This window comes from Aotus nancymaae, unplaced genomic scaffold, assembly GCF_030222135.1.
Source record: "Aotus nancymaae isolate 86718 unplaced genomic scaffold, 86718_ANA_hifiasm-v0.15.2.pri h1tg000032l_0, whole genome shotgun sequence".
NCBI lineage: Eukaryota > Metazoa > Chordata > Mammalia > Primates > Aotidae > Aotus > Aotus nancymaae.
The window spans coordinates 22,447,497-22,465,189 of record NW_026988445.1 but is presented as its reverse complement, the minus strand read 5'-3'; the positions used below and the strand labels follow the sequence as shown (position 1 = coordinate 22,465,189).

The 17,693-nt window shown below is 36.6% G+C and overlaps 1 protein-coding gene across 1 annotated transcript in view; it reads right to left on the bottom strand.

The window, feature by feature from the left end:
- RYR2 (ryanodine receptor 2) overlaps nt 1-17,693 on the bottom strand; it is a 784,705-nt gene that overhangs the window by 469,393 nt on the left and 297,619 nt on the right. Inside the window, exon 4 of the mRNA XM_064383634.1 lies at nt 5,433-5,453. Within this exon, the coding sequence (XP_064239704.1) occupies nt 5,433-5,453 (21 nt within the window). The remainder of the gene's footprint in view (nt 1-5,432; nt 5,454-17,693) is intronic.

The window sequence follows — 17,693 nt, the reverse complement described above, 5'->3', positions numbered from 1 at the left end:
CAGCCTGGGTGACAGAGCAAGACCCTGTCTTAAAAAGTGTCTCTATATATCCTATGGAAATGCTTAACTTTCTAGGGTTCCCCTGCTGAAAATGTCCAAGATGTTCTGAAAAGACAGACATGTTGATTACAAGTACAGAAATCATCTGAAAGAGGCTTGTCTATCAGCCCATGAATAAGCAATTATAGTCATAAAACATTCCACTGAAATGCCCTTGTGTCACTCATATTAATGACCATCACAGAAATCTAATTATGTGAGATGCAGATACTTTTAAAAAGGATTCATTCTATTTTTTGGCAGATTTGTAGCAACTGGTTTTTTTTTTCTTCAACCTATCAACAGCTCTGTACAGACAGTAGTTAAATGGAATGTCTTTTCTTTTGAGAATAATAAATTTGACGTATATATGTACATATAATTATCTAGTTCTTCTTTAGAAGGGTAAAGAAAAATAAATGATTCCAATAAGCTACTATAAGTTCTCACATTTTATCTCTGTAACACATTTATAAAGCAAAGAGCTGCATAAATGCCTAAAACATGAAGTAAAAGAGGCATCTAGGGCTTTCCTCATTTCCCAGCTTGTCTCGATAGAGAATTTCTCTAAATCAAAAACAACACATTGATTTCTACAGAGGGCAAATGGATAATAATGTCCTGAAGACATATAAAGCTTGCCCTATATTCAAATCACCACCTACACATAAAAAATTGCCCATATCAGATTACAGAAGACTCCATAAAGTTTTAAAAACCATTTCAAACATGAATGAACCTTGACAGCATGAAAGCATTTTGCAGGTCCTCACATAATAGCAGCCGTGTGTTAAAATGCATTTGTAAACAACTCTCTGGTTAGAAACATTTGAAATGATTATGAATTTTAACAATTCCAACAGCATCCCAGTATTTTTTAAAAGAAATTGCATGTGTAAGACATCATTCAGTCGATAGACAATGTTTCACAGACAACAATTTCATAGTCTCTTTCATCCTTTTGTTGTTTTCAGCCCTACTCATGACCTGAATCCTAGGCTTCCACATTGGAAACTAAAGCTACAGGTTAGAAAAAGGCTGGGGGTGGAGTACACAGAAACGACCATTAGTTACTTTCTTATTCAGTACTCAGAAGTTTCATTCTCTTTTAAAGTGTAACGAGCAGCATTTGATAACTGAGTGGGCTTAGGATTAAACAGCTGCACAGCTGCTCAAAGAGATATTGATGAGGGAGAGAAGGAAGGAGATGAAGGCAGGAAGGGAATTAAGGCAAAGGGGATGGAGGGAGGGAGGGAGGGAAAAAAGGAGAAAGATCAGGTCTGTAATCCCAGCACTCTGGGAGGCCGGGGTGGGCGGGATTGCCTGAGCTCAGGAGTTTGCAACCAGCCTAGGTAACATGGTGAAACCCCATCTCTACTAAAACACACAAAAAAATAAATAAATAAGCCTGACATAGTGGCATATGCCTGTAGTCCCAGCTACTCAGGAGGCTGAGGCAGGAGAATTGCTAGAACCAGGGAGGCAGAGGTTGCAGTGAGCCGAGATTGAGTCACTGCACTCCAGCCTGGGCAACAGAGTGAGACTCCATCTCAAAAAAAAAAAAAAAAAAAAAAAAGGGAAAGAAAGAGAAAGTGATTGATGGACCTTTGATGAAACTATCCAGAATTATATTATCAGAAGATTTATACAGAAGCCATTTTAATTTCAATATTTATTTAAGTTTTGTAAGGCTCCCAAAGGTCTTAAGTTGGCAGTGGTAAACGCACTCTAGACAAGCAAGTACAGCAGAACTTAAAACAGGACATCTGTCCCAAAGGAAAACAATGACCCGTCTCCGAAGGAGATTCACAAGAAGGTCCCTGACTTACAATGGTTCTATTTATGATTTTTCAACTGTACAACAGTGTGAAAGCGATTTGCATTCAGCAGAAGCTGTACTTTGAGTACCCATACAACCACTGTGTTTTTTACTTTCAGTATAGCATTCAATAAATTATATGAGATATTCAATACTTTATTATAAAATAGGCTTTGTGTTAGCTGATGTTGCCCCACTGTAAGCTAATGTAAGTGTTCCCAGCACGTTTCAGGGAGGCTAAGCTAAGCTATAATGTTCTGTAGGTTAGGTGTATTACATGCATTTTTAACTTATGATATTTTCAACTTCTGATGGGTTTTTCAGGTTATAATCCCATTCTAAGTGGAGAAGCACCTGTTCTATCATGTTCCAAAACATATTTCATATGCCACCTAAGCAAGGATGCCAAAGAGGGTGGCTGCAAATCCACTGGCTGCCCTTAGCTGACTGCCCACCTCCACGTGTCATTAAAGGCCAGGCAGTAAAGAGACAGTTTCTATGAGAGAAGTGCATGTGGCCCTGAAATTCTGCCTGCCTCCCAAGCTGCCCTCACTTCAAACCTAGCAAGGGTGGCTTCAGGGATACCTGATGTCCCTGGGCGCTGGGACACCACAAACTGGTGTTTGACTATGCCTGGAGATCGAGAGGCAAAAGGCTGAGTATAGCCCTATAGGGCCGCAATTGGGAAGTGATCACACTGCTGAGAAGCAAATGGAGGCCATACCAGACAAAGCCAGCTTGGGATTGTTTCAGAGGCCACCAAGAGCTCCCAGGAAGAGGAAGGAATCACCACTGACCAGCCAGTGGAGACACATTTGTCTGCAACAAGAGAACCACAGGTCAGAGATTTCTGGAAATGGAAGCTTCCTGAAAGACCAGTGCGAAGCGCCCACAGAGAAAGTCAGCATTAGAAACCTGGCAAGCCCAATGCATGATACATGATCAAAGCAGACCTTTCCTGCCAAGCTTTCTCTTCTATCTCCTTCCCACAGCACCTGAGAGTGGCAGAATCTCCGGGTACCAAGTAGGGAGTGAGGAACCCGGCGGGGCAAGCAAGAAACAGCTTCCCAGATGTCCCTCCCTCCAGCTCCATCCCAGACAAGTTAACTTGAATTAACTTCAAGCTCGCCTATGATACAGGTTTGGGCATTTTAATTACTGAAACGAGATCTGTATGACTTGAAATGTCTGTGGGGTATTTCACTCTTGGAATAGGAAAAAGGTCATGGGATGGGTTCTAATTTAATCCAAGGGACAGAGGAGTCTCTTGCTCTGTGTGTAATTCCAGCACTTTGGGAGTCTGTGTGTAATCCCAGTACTTTGGGAGGCTGAGGCAGAAGAATCACTTGAGCCCAGGAGTTTAAGACCAGCCCGGGCAATATAGTAAGACTCTGTCTATACCAAAAAGAGAGAGAGAGAGACTGCTCAGCCCCACAGAGCAGTCTGAATAGTCCTGAGTTAGGTGGGTAGAGGATTAAGTTATTTTCTGTTGGCCTTCAAGGTCTATCTGTAACAGTAGAATTTCAAATTTGTAATGGCCAAAGCATAACATTTGAACTGGATAGATCTTCAAAGAAAGGAATAGCTCCAGTCTAAAATGTGTTGAAACATTTACACATACTGATCATCAGTAGTCTAAAACCCAGTAGAATCTTTTCATTACATGACTTCTAAATAAACATATATTTTGGCATCAGTATGTTTTAGCATTGACATAATAGTAACATTTAAGAAAAAAAAAAGGAGTAATGTAGATTCTAATTCTACAAACAAGGAGATTATGGCCAATAAAGAGTCTACGTAAAGATTATAAAGTCAGTCACTGCCAAACATAAGCCTCATGGTTTTTAAACTAAGAAAATACCTGAAATATTTTCTCAGAACTGGAAGGCAATCTCTACTACAATAATTTACAAATAAACTTAATAAAAATAAATTATTATAGGAATAAACAATAAAAACAACACAGTGAGGCAGATCAAAAAGTAACAAAATCTGCAGAAGAACAGAGGGGAAGACTTTTAGACAATGGTGAAAAGATGATTTTATTTACTGCCAAATTATATTTACAAAAGAATTAAAAGCAGCTGGAGTGGCTGGTCAATACCAATCCAGATATGGCACAGAAACAGCGTAATGGAAGTGAAGGGATGCAGAGGTGGAAAGGACACAGGGCTATGTTATAGGATGCTGATACTAGGGAAGTCAGGACAAGGAGGCATCGTACGTGTTCTGAGAAGAAAGCAGGCTTCCCTCACTAAGACAAGACAAATGTGAAGCCTGGATCAGCACTTTAACTATAATCAAAGACAAAGGGAGGAAATGTCAAAAACAAACAGTTAATCAAAAGTAACAGTAGTTCAGTTATAAAGAGAGTTATAAAGAGAGAGATGAAGACTTTAAGTTATTCTCAGCAATAGAACATAGAAGTCGTAGTTCTTGAAGGTCAGTACCAAATGGTAAATTAAAAAACAAAAGTTTCCTGTCTTTAAAGGGCTAAAAAAATCAAAAACAGATAAGTGAACATCAAATTGTTGGAAAACATGGCTGAAAGGGCACTGAAAAGATAGCACAGTTCTCAAAATATTGCATCAAGAAAATTGGATCCTAAGACCAGAAAAATAATGAAGATAAAATGAAGCTATCAGTGAAGTCCATCTTAAAGGATTTATCATGTATGTCACAGAGCAAATAAAAACAAAACATTTCAACAATGAAAAACCTCACTGTTTTAGACTCTTGGGAAAAAGTGGAGTAGGAGTATCAGTCTTGGGGAGACTTTAATTTCCATTCAGAATCCCGGTGTGTTAAGTATTGAAAGGCACCTTGGTGTATTTCTTCTCTCCTTTATTTATTTCTAACATATGAGGAAACTGATACCAAAAGAAGCAACATAACTTATTTGCACAACTTGTGACAGCATAGGCCCTAAGAATTCGCCTCCAGAATCCCATAACAGCCTTTTTCTACACGATAGAGTCATTCACCTTCACTGCTTAAGATTATACAGAGCTGGGCATGGTGGCACCTGTGTGTAATCCCAGCACTTTGGGAGGCTGAGGCAGAAGGATCACTTGAGCCCAGGAGTTTAAGATCAGCCCAGGCAACATAGTAAGACTCTGTCTATACCAAAAAGAGAGAGAGAGGAAAAAAAAAGGTTCTATGACTATATATATATATAATTATCTTCTTCTATAGTACATGCAAAAATATAAGGCTAAGGTGGAATTTTGAGATTAAACAGTTCAGGTTTTTTTTGAAAAAGATATACAGTATGAATAATAAGCACCTTTCTGTTGGCCAGAAGCACATAATAATTACAAAACCAATTATATAAAAGCTATATGGTTCTAGGGATGGAAAGTACTTTAATATGCCCCATTTCAGATGAAGCAAAACCAGAAACATAAGGCTCTCATTAGAGACCTGTAAAACACGTGTTCATGACAACAAAGCAGTTAGTTTGAACACTAATAGTACAAGCCACACTAGGAAGCAAAATAAAAGATTAGAGGCAATAGCAAGCATGCACTTTTAGATCACAATTTCTTTGCAAATACATGGAAACACATACCCATTTTTCCACATCAACTTGCTGTGGAAAGAAAAAGCCAAAATAAATAACAAACAAACAAATACCTAGCAATGTTTCAATTACTATCATTTAAATGAATTAAAATCAATTTGGTCCTTGCACCACCATCTATTTCCAATTCTAAAGTGTAAACACTGTATTCAAGTTTTTCATTTACAACATTTACTCTCACTAAATAAAAATAACAATTAATTTAGTAATCAGAACTCTAAAAGGCATTAGGCTGGAAATGCATCAGGTACATGAAATAATGAAAATCCAATGTATTCAAAAGCAAACATGAACACTTCTCTAATTCTCAAATGCAATAGGCCTTCCGATTGAAGACTACCACTCTCCTCTAACTATAAAAATCGATTTAATTAAAAAGAACAATTTAGAGACACAGTATCTAACTACAATTTCTCTCATGACACTTCAAATTTCTCTTACTCTAATCTTTCTAGCATTTCATAAAGTTTCACAACATAAAGGCATGCCTTAACAAATAGTTCTGAAGTTATATGGGAATCAAATTATTTTTAAAGTTGTATTTATAAATGAATGTTAGTCTCAATCATTATGTGACTCTTTAAAACATGACTATAATCATACATACATTGTAAATAGAACAAACAAAAAAGCCATATGTCAACAAAGACTAAATCAGAATTTAAAATGTCAACACTGAGAGACATACTCAGTCTCAAAGGTAAGTTTTCTTAACTCACCTCCCATCTATAGCATGTATACTTGGTGTCCTGTGGAAACTGTGGTTTGCTTCACACCCTTCCTGTATGACAGATTATTTGTATTTTTTTTTCCTTACAAAACTCATTAATTAGGTAAGAAGCTAATGCTACTTAGGCAGAAATCTTGGGATATCAGCTAGGAATCTCCAATGCCTTGGCAAGCAAGCTTCGGGGAAGCACTGTGCATAAAATGCAACATACAGAGTGATTCTTTTTAAAATGTTATAAAGTGATATTTAAGATATCAACCTAAATATACAGGTAGAATGTTATGAAGCCCTAATGAAATTCAATAGGTTACCTGTAACCGAGCATTTTGGCTTCTTTGGTGATTTACTTAGTCTTCAGGGAAAAGTGTCCTAAATTTACTTCCTCCTTTGCATTTTAAAAACACACTGTTATTATTTAAGAAAAACACTTAACTGAGCAGGAAGGCCTGATTTTCACTACAAATTTTTCAAGATAGTTTGTTGCTATTAGAAAGTTGTTGAAGATCTCCTTTTAAACACTAACCTATTGGAATGACGGATCCATTTCTTTATATCCTGGGGCAAAGGGAAGTAAAAAAGGCATGTCCAGCACAGTGCAGTTGTTGTGCATTTTTCTATCTCTAAAAGGACAAATTTTTATATTTATTCTCTTCCCCAAAAAAATCTAAAAAAAAAATCAATGACTTCCTTTTCATATTTGTCAGGAAAACAGAACATGCCATATTTTTAGTCCTATCAGTGATGATCAAAGACATCGTATTTTGCCATCAGCAAGTTCACTTCTGCATGTTAGACATTCACACATGCATACACATTCACACACACACACACACACACTCACACACACACTCTCCCATCAGTGCAAAGATAAAGTTATGAAATTTTTCCAGAGGAAAGAATTTTAATCAAGAGTCACAGTTACTAATAATAGTAACAGAAGCTCTTTAATGTTCTATATTACAAAAAACAAACACAGTTCCTCAAGGAGCAAGAATAGGAGCAATAATGTAATAAACAGAATATCCAAATACCCAAAGAAAGGCTTAGCAACAGCATGCGCTGAGAGTGAATCATCAGCTAGACACACAAGACAAGACAAATGGTCCACACAGTTAAAAGACTAACATACGATAAAGTTGTTATCATGTATAAGCAATGCAGAATGATTTCATGACACGTCTCTTTTTCTTCTTAACAAGAATCATTTAATTAAATTCCTGCAAACAGTGAAGAGGAGAATGATTCAACTGGAGCTAATCAAGAAAAGGAAATACAAAATTTACAGTAAACCTAGCCAATTTTAGAATTTAAGCAATTACAAACCTATAAAACATGTAAGACGAAGGCACATTTTTTCCAATAACTTATCCAAGTATGTGGAATTTTAAAAATACATATGGATTTTATTACTTTAAAGAATATGACTATTTTAATAGCTGTGGGAAATTAAATATCATATTAATGCTAATAAAAAGAGCAATTTCATTTTAAATATGAAAAAATTTCCTTTAAAAGAAACAATAATTATTTAAACACCAACTTGATTTAGCAGAGAGGACATGAGTTTAATATAAAAGTAATCATTTTTAAATTAAATCAGTATATGAAAGGCAGATAAGTCAAATGACATCTGTATTTTTGCATTTTTTTTTCTTGAGACAGAGTCTCACTCTGTCACCCAGGGTGGAATGCAGTGGCGCGATCTCAGCTCACTGCAACTTCCACCTCCTGGGTTCAAGAGATTCTCCTGTCTCAGCTTCCTGGTTAGCTAGGATTACAGGTGCCCGCCACCACACCCAGCTAATTTTTGTATTTTTAGTAGCGACGGGGTTTCACCATGTTGGCCAGGCTGGTCTCAAACACCTGACTTCAAGTGATCCACCCACCTTGTGCATTCATATTTTAATTATAAATTTAGGGCACATAAACATGAACTATTCCATAAATTTTTTTAAAAAAAAGTTTGGTTGCTTCTTTCAAATTGATTAACTTTATTTTACTGTTTAAGATGGATAACTCCATGAAGTTAAAGCAGTTACCACGTGGCAGGTTTTGAGCTATACACTCATTATCATCTGCATTTCACAAACTAGAAAACAAATGACATATAAAAGTATTACACACAAATCTTCTACAACAAAATAAAATGACACAAAGCTACTAAAGCTACTAAATTTTCTAGAAAGTTCATTATTTTGCCTTTTACCTGAAAGCTACAACACACCTGGTATTGATTTTTTATGTAAGATGGTAGGGAGTTAACATTTGTCTCCCCTACCCATCCTCGTATACCTATCCAAATGACCATTTATTAAAAAATAAGTCTTTTCCCCATTAGCAAGGCATTGTCATTTACTAATGTGTCAAGAGACAAATGTGCGGATCTACTTAAGAACTCTATCCTGGTCTATTTTTCTATCTCTGTCCTAATACCAAATGGTCTTATTGTATCATTAAAATAAGTCTTGATATCCAGTAGTCAAAGTATCTAACTTTGTTCTTGAAAGTTGTGTTTGATAATCTTGCTCTTCTTCATTTAGAACTGGCTTTGTCAACTTTCATGCACACAAAAAGAAAACCTGCAGGGATTTTGATTGAGATTGCACCGACCTACCCGATCAATTGGAAGAGAACTGTCATCTTTGTGATACTGAGCCTCCCAATATATGAACATGATATATTTATCCTTTTTTTAAGGTCATCTTTATTTTTCTCAAAATGTTTTCACTTTTCTGTGTAAAGGTTTGCACATCTTTTATTAGAGTTATTCCTAAATGCATGTTGTTTTATTATACTAACAAGTGGACTGACTTATTTTGATTTTGTAATTGCTTTTTACTAGAATATAAAAATGTAACTGAATTATTTATAGTGAGCTGTGACTTTGCTAAGCTCATTTTTTAATTCTAAAAGTACCCACTTTCCCCAACTTTATTCAACATTGCCCCGAAAGAATTCAAGATTTCACTAGTTTTCCATTTGATAGATAATTTCTATCAGTTTAAGTAACTTTTCTTACATGCCAACTTACTAATATTGCAATAAATAGGTGCTTAATATTTAAAAATGTTTTTATAGTGAAAATATTTTTCTTTTTCTTCTCTTAATAAGGTAAATGACAGTAATTGGTGTTGAATCCCAACTTGGTTGTAACAGGCTATTGAGTTGATACATCAATGGAACAGATTTGCTTATTTTTTGTAGAGGATTTCCACATCTATGGTCTCTGATGAGTATTAGTCTATACCTCTTTTTTTTTTTTTTTTGGCAAGGTCTTTGTCATAGTTTAGGATCAGGGTTACGTTGGTCTCATAAAATCAATTGGGAAGTATTCTGAAAGAGTTTAAGATTGGTATTAGTTTTTCCTTTTACGTGTGGTAGAATTCAACAGTAACGCCATCTGGGCCTGGACTTCTTTGTGAGAAGGCTTTAATAATTAATTCATTTTATTTAATAAATATAAGACAGTTGATATTTCCCACTTCTAGTGTTAGGGTTGGTAAACTGTATTTTGTTAACACTATATTGTTTCTAGAAAGTTTTAATTTCTTTGGAATAAAGCTATTCACAATATTCTCTTATTATCTTTTCATTGTTTGGAGGTTCTACAAGTGATTTCCTATTTTCATTCCTACTTTTGTTAATTTTATATTCCTCTTTTTTGTGTTCATTTTTTCCAAGGGCTCATCAATTTTATTAGTCTTTTCAAAAAACCAGCTATTGGCTTGGATGATTTATGTTTCTTTCTACTTCATAAATTCTGCTCTTTATTATTTCTTCTTTCTACAGTTTTCAGGTTTAATATTTTTCTTTGGTGACCTCTTGAGATATTTAGATGATTGATTATTCAGTTCTTCTTATGTATTTAGGGCCAAAAATTTCCCTCTAATCATTTTTAGATATGTCTCATGTTTTCCACTATTATCCAATTTAAATATCTTATAATTTGCCATTGTGATTAACTTGTTCATTCATAGACTTATGGATTTTCAATTTATCCTTTTGTTACTTATTTCTTTTTTTTATTGCATTTTAGGTTTTGGGGTACATGTGAAGAACATGCATGACTGTTGCATAGGTACACACAGCAGTGTGATTTGCTGCCCTCCTCCGCATCACCTATATCTGGCATTTCTCCCCATGCTCTCTCTCCCCAACTCCCCACCCCCCGCTGTCCCTCCCCTATAATTCTATTATGAGAAAAGCATAAGCTCTTATTTCAAACCTTTGAAATTTGCTTATACTTCCTCCATAATCAATTTTGGTAAATGCTCCATCTGCGCTTAACACAAATGTGTACTTTTTCAGCATATGGTGCAGTGTTCTATAAATGTCAATATGTTAATTAATCATGCTGTTTAGATTTTCTGTATCCTCATTGATTTATTTGCCTGATTACTGTAATACTGTGAGAAGTGTGGTCTTATACATTGACTGCTGTTTGATTTCTCCTGATAATTTTGTCAGTTTTTGCTTTTATAAGTTTGAAAGCTGTATTATTAGTCATGTAAATTCAGAATTATTTTTTCTTATAAACTGACTTTTTTTATCATAGAGAAATGTCCATCTTGATTTTTCACAATACTTTCCACCCTAAATTCTTTCTCCAATATCAGATTTTTTTTTTTTTTTTTTTTTTTTTTTCGGTATGAGTCTCACTCTGTCACCCAGGCTGGAGTGCAATGGTGTGATCTCAGCTGACTGCAACCTCTGCCTCCTGGGTTGAAGCTATTCTCCCGCCTCAGCCTCCCAAGTAGCTGGGATTACAGGTGCACACCACCACATCTGGTTAATTTTTTATATTTTTAGTAGAGATGGGGTTTCACCATGTTGGCCAGACTGGTCTTGAACTGCTGACCTCAAGTGACCCACTCGCCTCTACCTCCCAAAGTGCTGGGATTACAGGTGTGAGCCACAGCGCCTGGCCCTTTCTCAGATATTAATATAGTTATACCAGCTTTCTTTAGATTCAACTTTACCATATATACAACTTTGCCTATCCTATCGCTTTTATTCTTTCTGAAAGACAGTCTTATAGTATATCTCTGGTAAGCAGCACACAATGCAGTTGTTTAATAAAATCTGACAATCCATGAATTTTGATTGAAGTATTTAGTCTATTTACATTTAATTCTATTCTTGAAATATGAGTTTATATTTATTATATAGTTATTTGTATCACATTATATTACTTGTAGTCTATTGGTCTCCTGTTCTCTTTATATAGCTTTATTGAAATACAATTTACATATCATAAAGTTCATTTATTTAGAGTACACAATTTCAGTGCTTTTGGTATAGTTACGGAGTAGTGAACCATCACCATAATCTAATTTAAGAACAGATTCAGCTGGATGCAGTGGCTCACGCCTGTAATCCCAGCACTTTGGGAGGCTGAGGTGGGTGGATCACAAGGACAGGAGATTGAGACCATCCTAACTAACAAACTGAAACCCCGTCTCTACTAAAAATACAAATATTAGCCAGGCATGGTGGCACATGCCTGTAGTCCCAGCTACTTGGGATGAGGCAGGAGAATCACTTGAACCCAGGATGCGGAGGTTGCAGTGAGCCGAGACTGTGCCACTGCACTCCAGCCTGGGTGACAGAATGAGACTCCATCTCAAAAATAAAATAATAATAATAATAAAAGAACAGAGTCAGCCCTTACGTTCTTATTTCTTTTCCTTCCTTCCTTCCTTCCTTCCTTTAATCAAATATTTTGATATTCCGTTTTTCTTCTGGAAAGTTGTTGGTTATGCTTTATTATTCTTTCAGTTAGTACCCTAGAGGTTGCACGTGCATCCATGACATTTAACAATCTTCCATTGTGATTAACTCTTTCATTATAAATATAAATCAGTAACTTCACTATGTTCCAGAAAAAGGATCTTTGAACATATTTGACAATTTCTACTCTCCCATCTTTTGTGTTATTATCATTGCGCATTTTAATTGCACATATATTTTAAACCCCACAATGCATTAATATGATTATCTTGTGTAGTTAGCATTAATTTACATTTGGCCATATATTTACTTAGTCTTCTTTCCCTCCTGCATTTACTTTTTTCAATCTGGTATTACTTCCTTTCTGGCTGAAGAACCCCGTCTCCTATATTAAAATATCTCAATTTTTATTTGTCTGGAAATGTCTTTACTTCAAGCTCACTTTTAAAGGAAATTTCATGTAGCTATAATACAGAGTTAGTGATTGTTTTTCCTCACAACATTAAAGATATCATGCCTTTGTCTCCTGGTTCAGATTTTTCTATTGTGTCATCAGATACAGTCTTATTATGGATTTTCAATTTTGTTTCCTCCTCCAGCTACTTTTAAGATTTTTTATTTTTCTCGTTTTTGGTACTTTTACTATGGTACACCAGAGTGTGGTTTTACAAATATTAATATTTCTGAGGATTGCCAGTGATCTTGAATCTGTGAGTTAATGTATTCAAGTTAATTTTAAAAAAAAATTATTATGGTTCCAAATAAATCATAGTTTGGGAATCCAGTTACTTGTATGTTAGATTTTATTACTAGAGTTAATCTTTTATGATTTTTTGCCTTTATTTTCAATGTTCTTTTCTCCACATATGTCTGGATATTTTCAACTAACGTATTTTTCAATTCATGAATCCTTTCTTCAATGCTGTCTCAGTTGCTGTTAAACTAATCCTTCCTTCAACACTGTCTCAGTTGCTGTTAAACTGAGTTCTTACTTTATTTATTGTGATTTTCAATATTCGAATTTCCATTTGATTTTTTTCATTGTAGATTCCACCATTGTTTTAAGGTTTATGACTGATAATTCCAATATCTGAATCACTTGTGGGTCTACTTCAACTGTCAGATTTTTTTTATCTCTTGATCCTGACTCCTTATATGTCTAATAATATTTTTAACAGCACATCAGATACTGTGTATTAAAATTTGTATACAAGCTAATTCTGTTTCTTCCTCCCAAAAAGATGTACCTCTGTCTAGCACTAGATGATGGACAGATAACATCAATTCAATTGCAGCTGAGTAGATTGAAGGCTGGGTTTCAGACTTAGCAAGACTCAGCCCATCTCCAGTTCACCCTCTCTCCTAGCATTTATAACTTCCAAGGATTCCAAATGAGAGCCTGGAATGATTAGAGACTCCAACTCCTTGACAAGACCCCAACTCCTTGACAAGACCCCAACTCCTTGACGACTGCTGAAATACAATTTTTTGCCTCCTAGCACAAAATTAGACCTCACAAGACATTATTAGTATTGTTTCATAGAATAGATAATCACATCTTATTATACTGCTGAGCTTTTGATCCGCTTTCTGCTAAGCTTCTTAGCTTGCTTCCCAAAGGTTAATAACAGAAAAATGATCTGGAATAATGGTGCATGCCAGTTATACAGGTTACCTGAGAGGAAGATTGCTTGCGACTGGGAGTTCGAATCCAGCCTGGACAATGAGACCCTGTCTCATAATAATAAAATAAAATAAAATAGATTTTTTTAAAACCAACAAACAACAAAGAAATAGCTTAAAAGGAAAGCCTTTTCAGAGTATAAACCTTATTTCTATCTCCTTTTCCTTCAAAATCTTGTACCCTCAAATTCTGCCTACATTGTCAGGTTGGAGATTACATAAACTTTGCAGGCGCCTCTGTCTTAATCTCTGCCCAAATGAATACTCAGCAAATGCCCCAAAGGGAAAAGTGGTATAAAAAATGTTAGACCTACCTCAGTGCCCTTCTCTTACTGCTGGGATTTGGGTCTCTTCAAGTCCTAGAAGTTTCAGAAGTCCTCAGAAGTTTCCAATACCTCGATCATATTTCTTTTTAAATATAATATATTCTGATTAAATCCTTTTTTTGTTTTTTTTTTTAGGTAGAGTCTCTCTCTTTCACCCAGGCTGGAGCATAGTAACAGTAGTAGCTTTCACTTCAGCCTTGACCTCCAGGACTCAAGCAATCCTCCCACCTCTCAGCCTCTCAGGTAGCTGGGACTACAGGCACCTTGTACCACACCTGGATACTTTTTAAATGTTTTTGTGTAGTGACAGTGTCTCACCATGTTGCTTAGGCTGGTCTCGAACTCTTGGGCTCAAGTGATCTGCCCACCTCAGCCTCCCAAAGTACTGGGATTATAGGTACGAGCCACCGCACGCAGCCTGGATATGCACTAACTCAAAATTATCAATATCATCTTTCTCTAAGCACAGAATATGTTAAAGTGGTTCTTGCATAAACCTTAATGTTAAGAAATTCAGGTGGATGGATGGGTGCGAAGTAAATAATACAGTAAGTCTCTTCCATGGAAGCTACTTATCAGAATTACTAAGTTAAATTAAATACCACAAGTAATTTCATTTGGGAGATAAATATTCAAGAAGAATAAGAACAATTTGGGGGTGGGGGAAAAGAATGAGGGGGACTAATCCTAACATAAAACATTTTAAAATATATTGATAAATTTAGTGTTAGACATAACAGATGGACTTTGTTGGAAAACATTCAGCTTAGAGTACCACTTCTAGGAATGGGTATGAATTCAATGTATGATTTAAAAATCATCACAGGGCCGGGTGTGGTGGCTCACGCCTGTAATCCCAGCACTTCAGGAGGCTGAGGCGGGCAGATCATGAGGTCAGGAGATCGAGATCATCCTGGCTAACACGGTGAAACCCCGTCTCTATTAAAAAATAAAAAAAGTTCGCCGAGTGTGGTGTCTGTAGTCCCAGCTATTTGGGAGGCTCAGGCAGGAGAATCGCTTGAACCCAGGAGGCGGAGGTTGCAGTGAACCAAGATCACACCACTGCACTCCAGCCTGGGTGACAGAGGAAGACTCTGTCTCAAAAAAAAAAAAAAGGTCATTACAATAAATATAAGGAAAGAAATCATCAGTCATGAATAATGATGAAACTTTTGCTTAGCTAATATTAATAGAAAAAATCAACTTAATTACTACTCTTAAATTCCAGCTAGATCTATTATGAATAATACATTTCATATAATAATAAACTCAAATAAATTTTAGGTCTGCCTACTATGAAAAACTGGTGGGTACACAGAGGAATAAAGAAATTTTTTAGAAGATTCTAACAATTCAGTGCAATCACAATCAAAATTTCGGCAAGTTATTTTGTAGATTTTGACAGAATGATTTTAAAATTTATATGGGAAGGCAAAAGACCCAGAATAATCACAATATTTGAAAAGAACAAAGTCAGAGACATATACAACTTCAAGACTTACTATAGGCTGAGATCACATGCCTGTAATCCCAGCACTTTGGGAGGCCAAGGCAGGCAGATCACAAGGTCAGGAGATCGAGACCATCCTGGCCAATACGGTGAAACCCCATCTCTACTAAAAATACAAAAATTAGTTGGGTGTGGTGGCATGTGCCTGTAGTACCAGTTACTTGGGAGGCTGAGGCAGGAGAATCACTTGAACCTGGGAGATGGAGGTTGCAGTAAGCCGAGGTCATGCCACCGTACTCCAGCCTGGCAACAGAGCAAGACTCTGTCTCCAAAAAGACATACTATAAAGCTACAGTAATCAAGACAATGTGATGTTGGTTAAAGAATGGACATTGAACAAAACCATATTCTGATGTAAATAAAATGTGTAAAATACATACCAAGTAATCACTATATACTATAAAATGAGAGACAAAAATAAGAAAATGTAAACACCCAGTGATAAGGAACTCTATGAGCAGAAATATTACTTCTGGCCGGGAGCATCGTGAGAGGGTTTAAGGAAGACACTTCCTTGGGCATTTGCAGAGAAGCGTAGGGTAAACTTTTGAAAGGCTCAGAATTCTAAGTTGAGGAATTAGTGTGGCAAGAATATAAGAACATATACCTGAAGAAAGTATAGCATATTCAGGGAATGAGTTCAGTTTGGATAGAGAATGAATAATATAAAGAAGTAATTAAAGCTAGAAATAAAGAAAGATTAAAATTTTAGATTCCTTTGTGAGAACTGAGGTCACATGATAGCAATTAAATTAGGAACGGTCTGCTGGAAAGACAGTGTGCAACAGTTACAGGCAAGTTAGAGACCCACATCTGAGAAGACATCATCAAGGCAACCCCCAACAAAACACCCTGAGAGTGATCCAAGCATTAGCTGGATTCACCCAGGTGCACGCATTTCTTCCTAACCAATGCTTAAATAGTTTCCAGAGGGGGACCAGGTGGTAGCTCACACCTGTAATCCCATCACTCTGGGAGGCCAAGGTGGGCGGATCACCTGAAGTCAGGAGTTCGAGATCAGCCTGACCATTGTGGAGAAACCTCGTCTGTACTAAAAATACACACACACACACACACACACAAATTAGCTAGGCATGGTGGTGGGTGCCTGTAATCTCAGCTACTTGGGAGGCTGAGGCAGGAGAATCGCTTTAATCCAGGAGGCAGAGGTTGCAGTGAGCCAAGACCATGCCATTGCATTCCAGCCTGGGCAACAAGAACTAAACTCCACCCCCCAAAAGAATGGAAAAAAATATCCCTTATGGGGAAACTACATACAAATTAACAAAACTTAAATATCTGTATCATTAATACCATCCACCTCCAATCCATGCTGGAGCTTTAAGAGCCTGTACCTCAAGAATCAATAAATGATGTAATTAATTTCCTTACATGCAATATAATTGTCATTCACACAAACACTTCTGTAGACTATTAGAAACAAAACAAAATTTCCAGGCCATGAGTGTGTAAAGATAATCTCAGTTTTTATCTTTGATCTTGGTATATTGTTTCTATTTCCTCATCTGAAAAAAAAATTTATTGAGTGTTTATACCTACAATGCACACACTCCATTTACGTCTTGTTCTGGAAGAAGCGTCTGTGGCCATGCAGGTTCTCTCATTATTTACTCTACACAGAATCTAGAACATGGTTACTCATCACATATCAACAGAGTAAACAGCTGCAGTGAACACCAGCTTATCAAGTATTAAATTTTGCTGGTTTAGCTGCTGCTTCTTCTGTGGTCTCTGGTGTTATTTAACTTTCATTTACCTCTATCTTTACCCTGTCCAATCTCATTGTTGTGTGAGATCTGGGACACTTTTTTTTTGTTTTTGAAACAGGATCTTGCTCCGTCACCCAGGCTGGAGTGCAGTGGCGCAAACACAGCTCACTGCAGCCTTGACCTCTCAGGCTCAAGCAATCCCCCCACTGCAGCCTCCCAAGTAGCTGGGACTATAGGTGTGCTGGCTATGGCTATTAGCCACCACGCCAGGCTATTTTATTTTATTTTTTGTAGAGACGGTTTCACCATGTTACCCAGGCTGGTCTCAAACTCCTGGGCTCAAGTGATTCTCCCATCTCAGACTCCAAAAGTGCTTGGATTACAGGCGTGGGCCACTGCACCTGGCCTACTTTTCTTTTTTGTCAGATACTTCAAGGCTTTCAATATGTTGTTCTTGTCACATATGGCTCACTTTTTGCAGAGCTGTGGAAATCAGCATGCTGCAATACTAGACTCATTCTGTGTGTTCTTGCTGTGCTG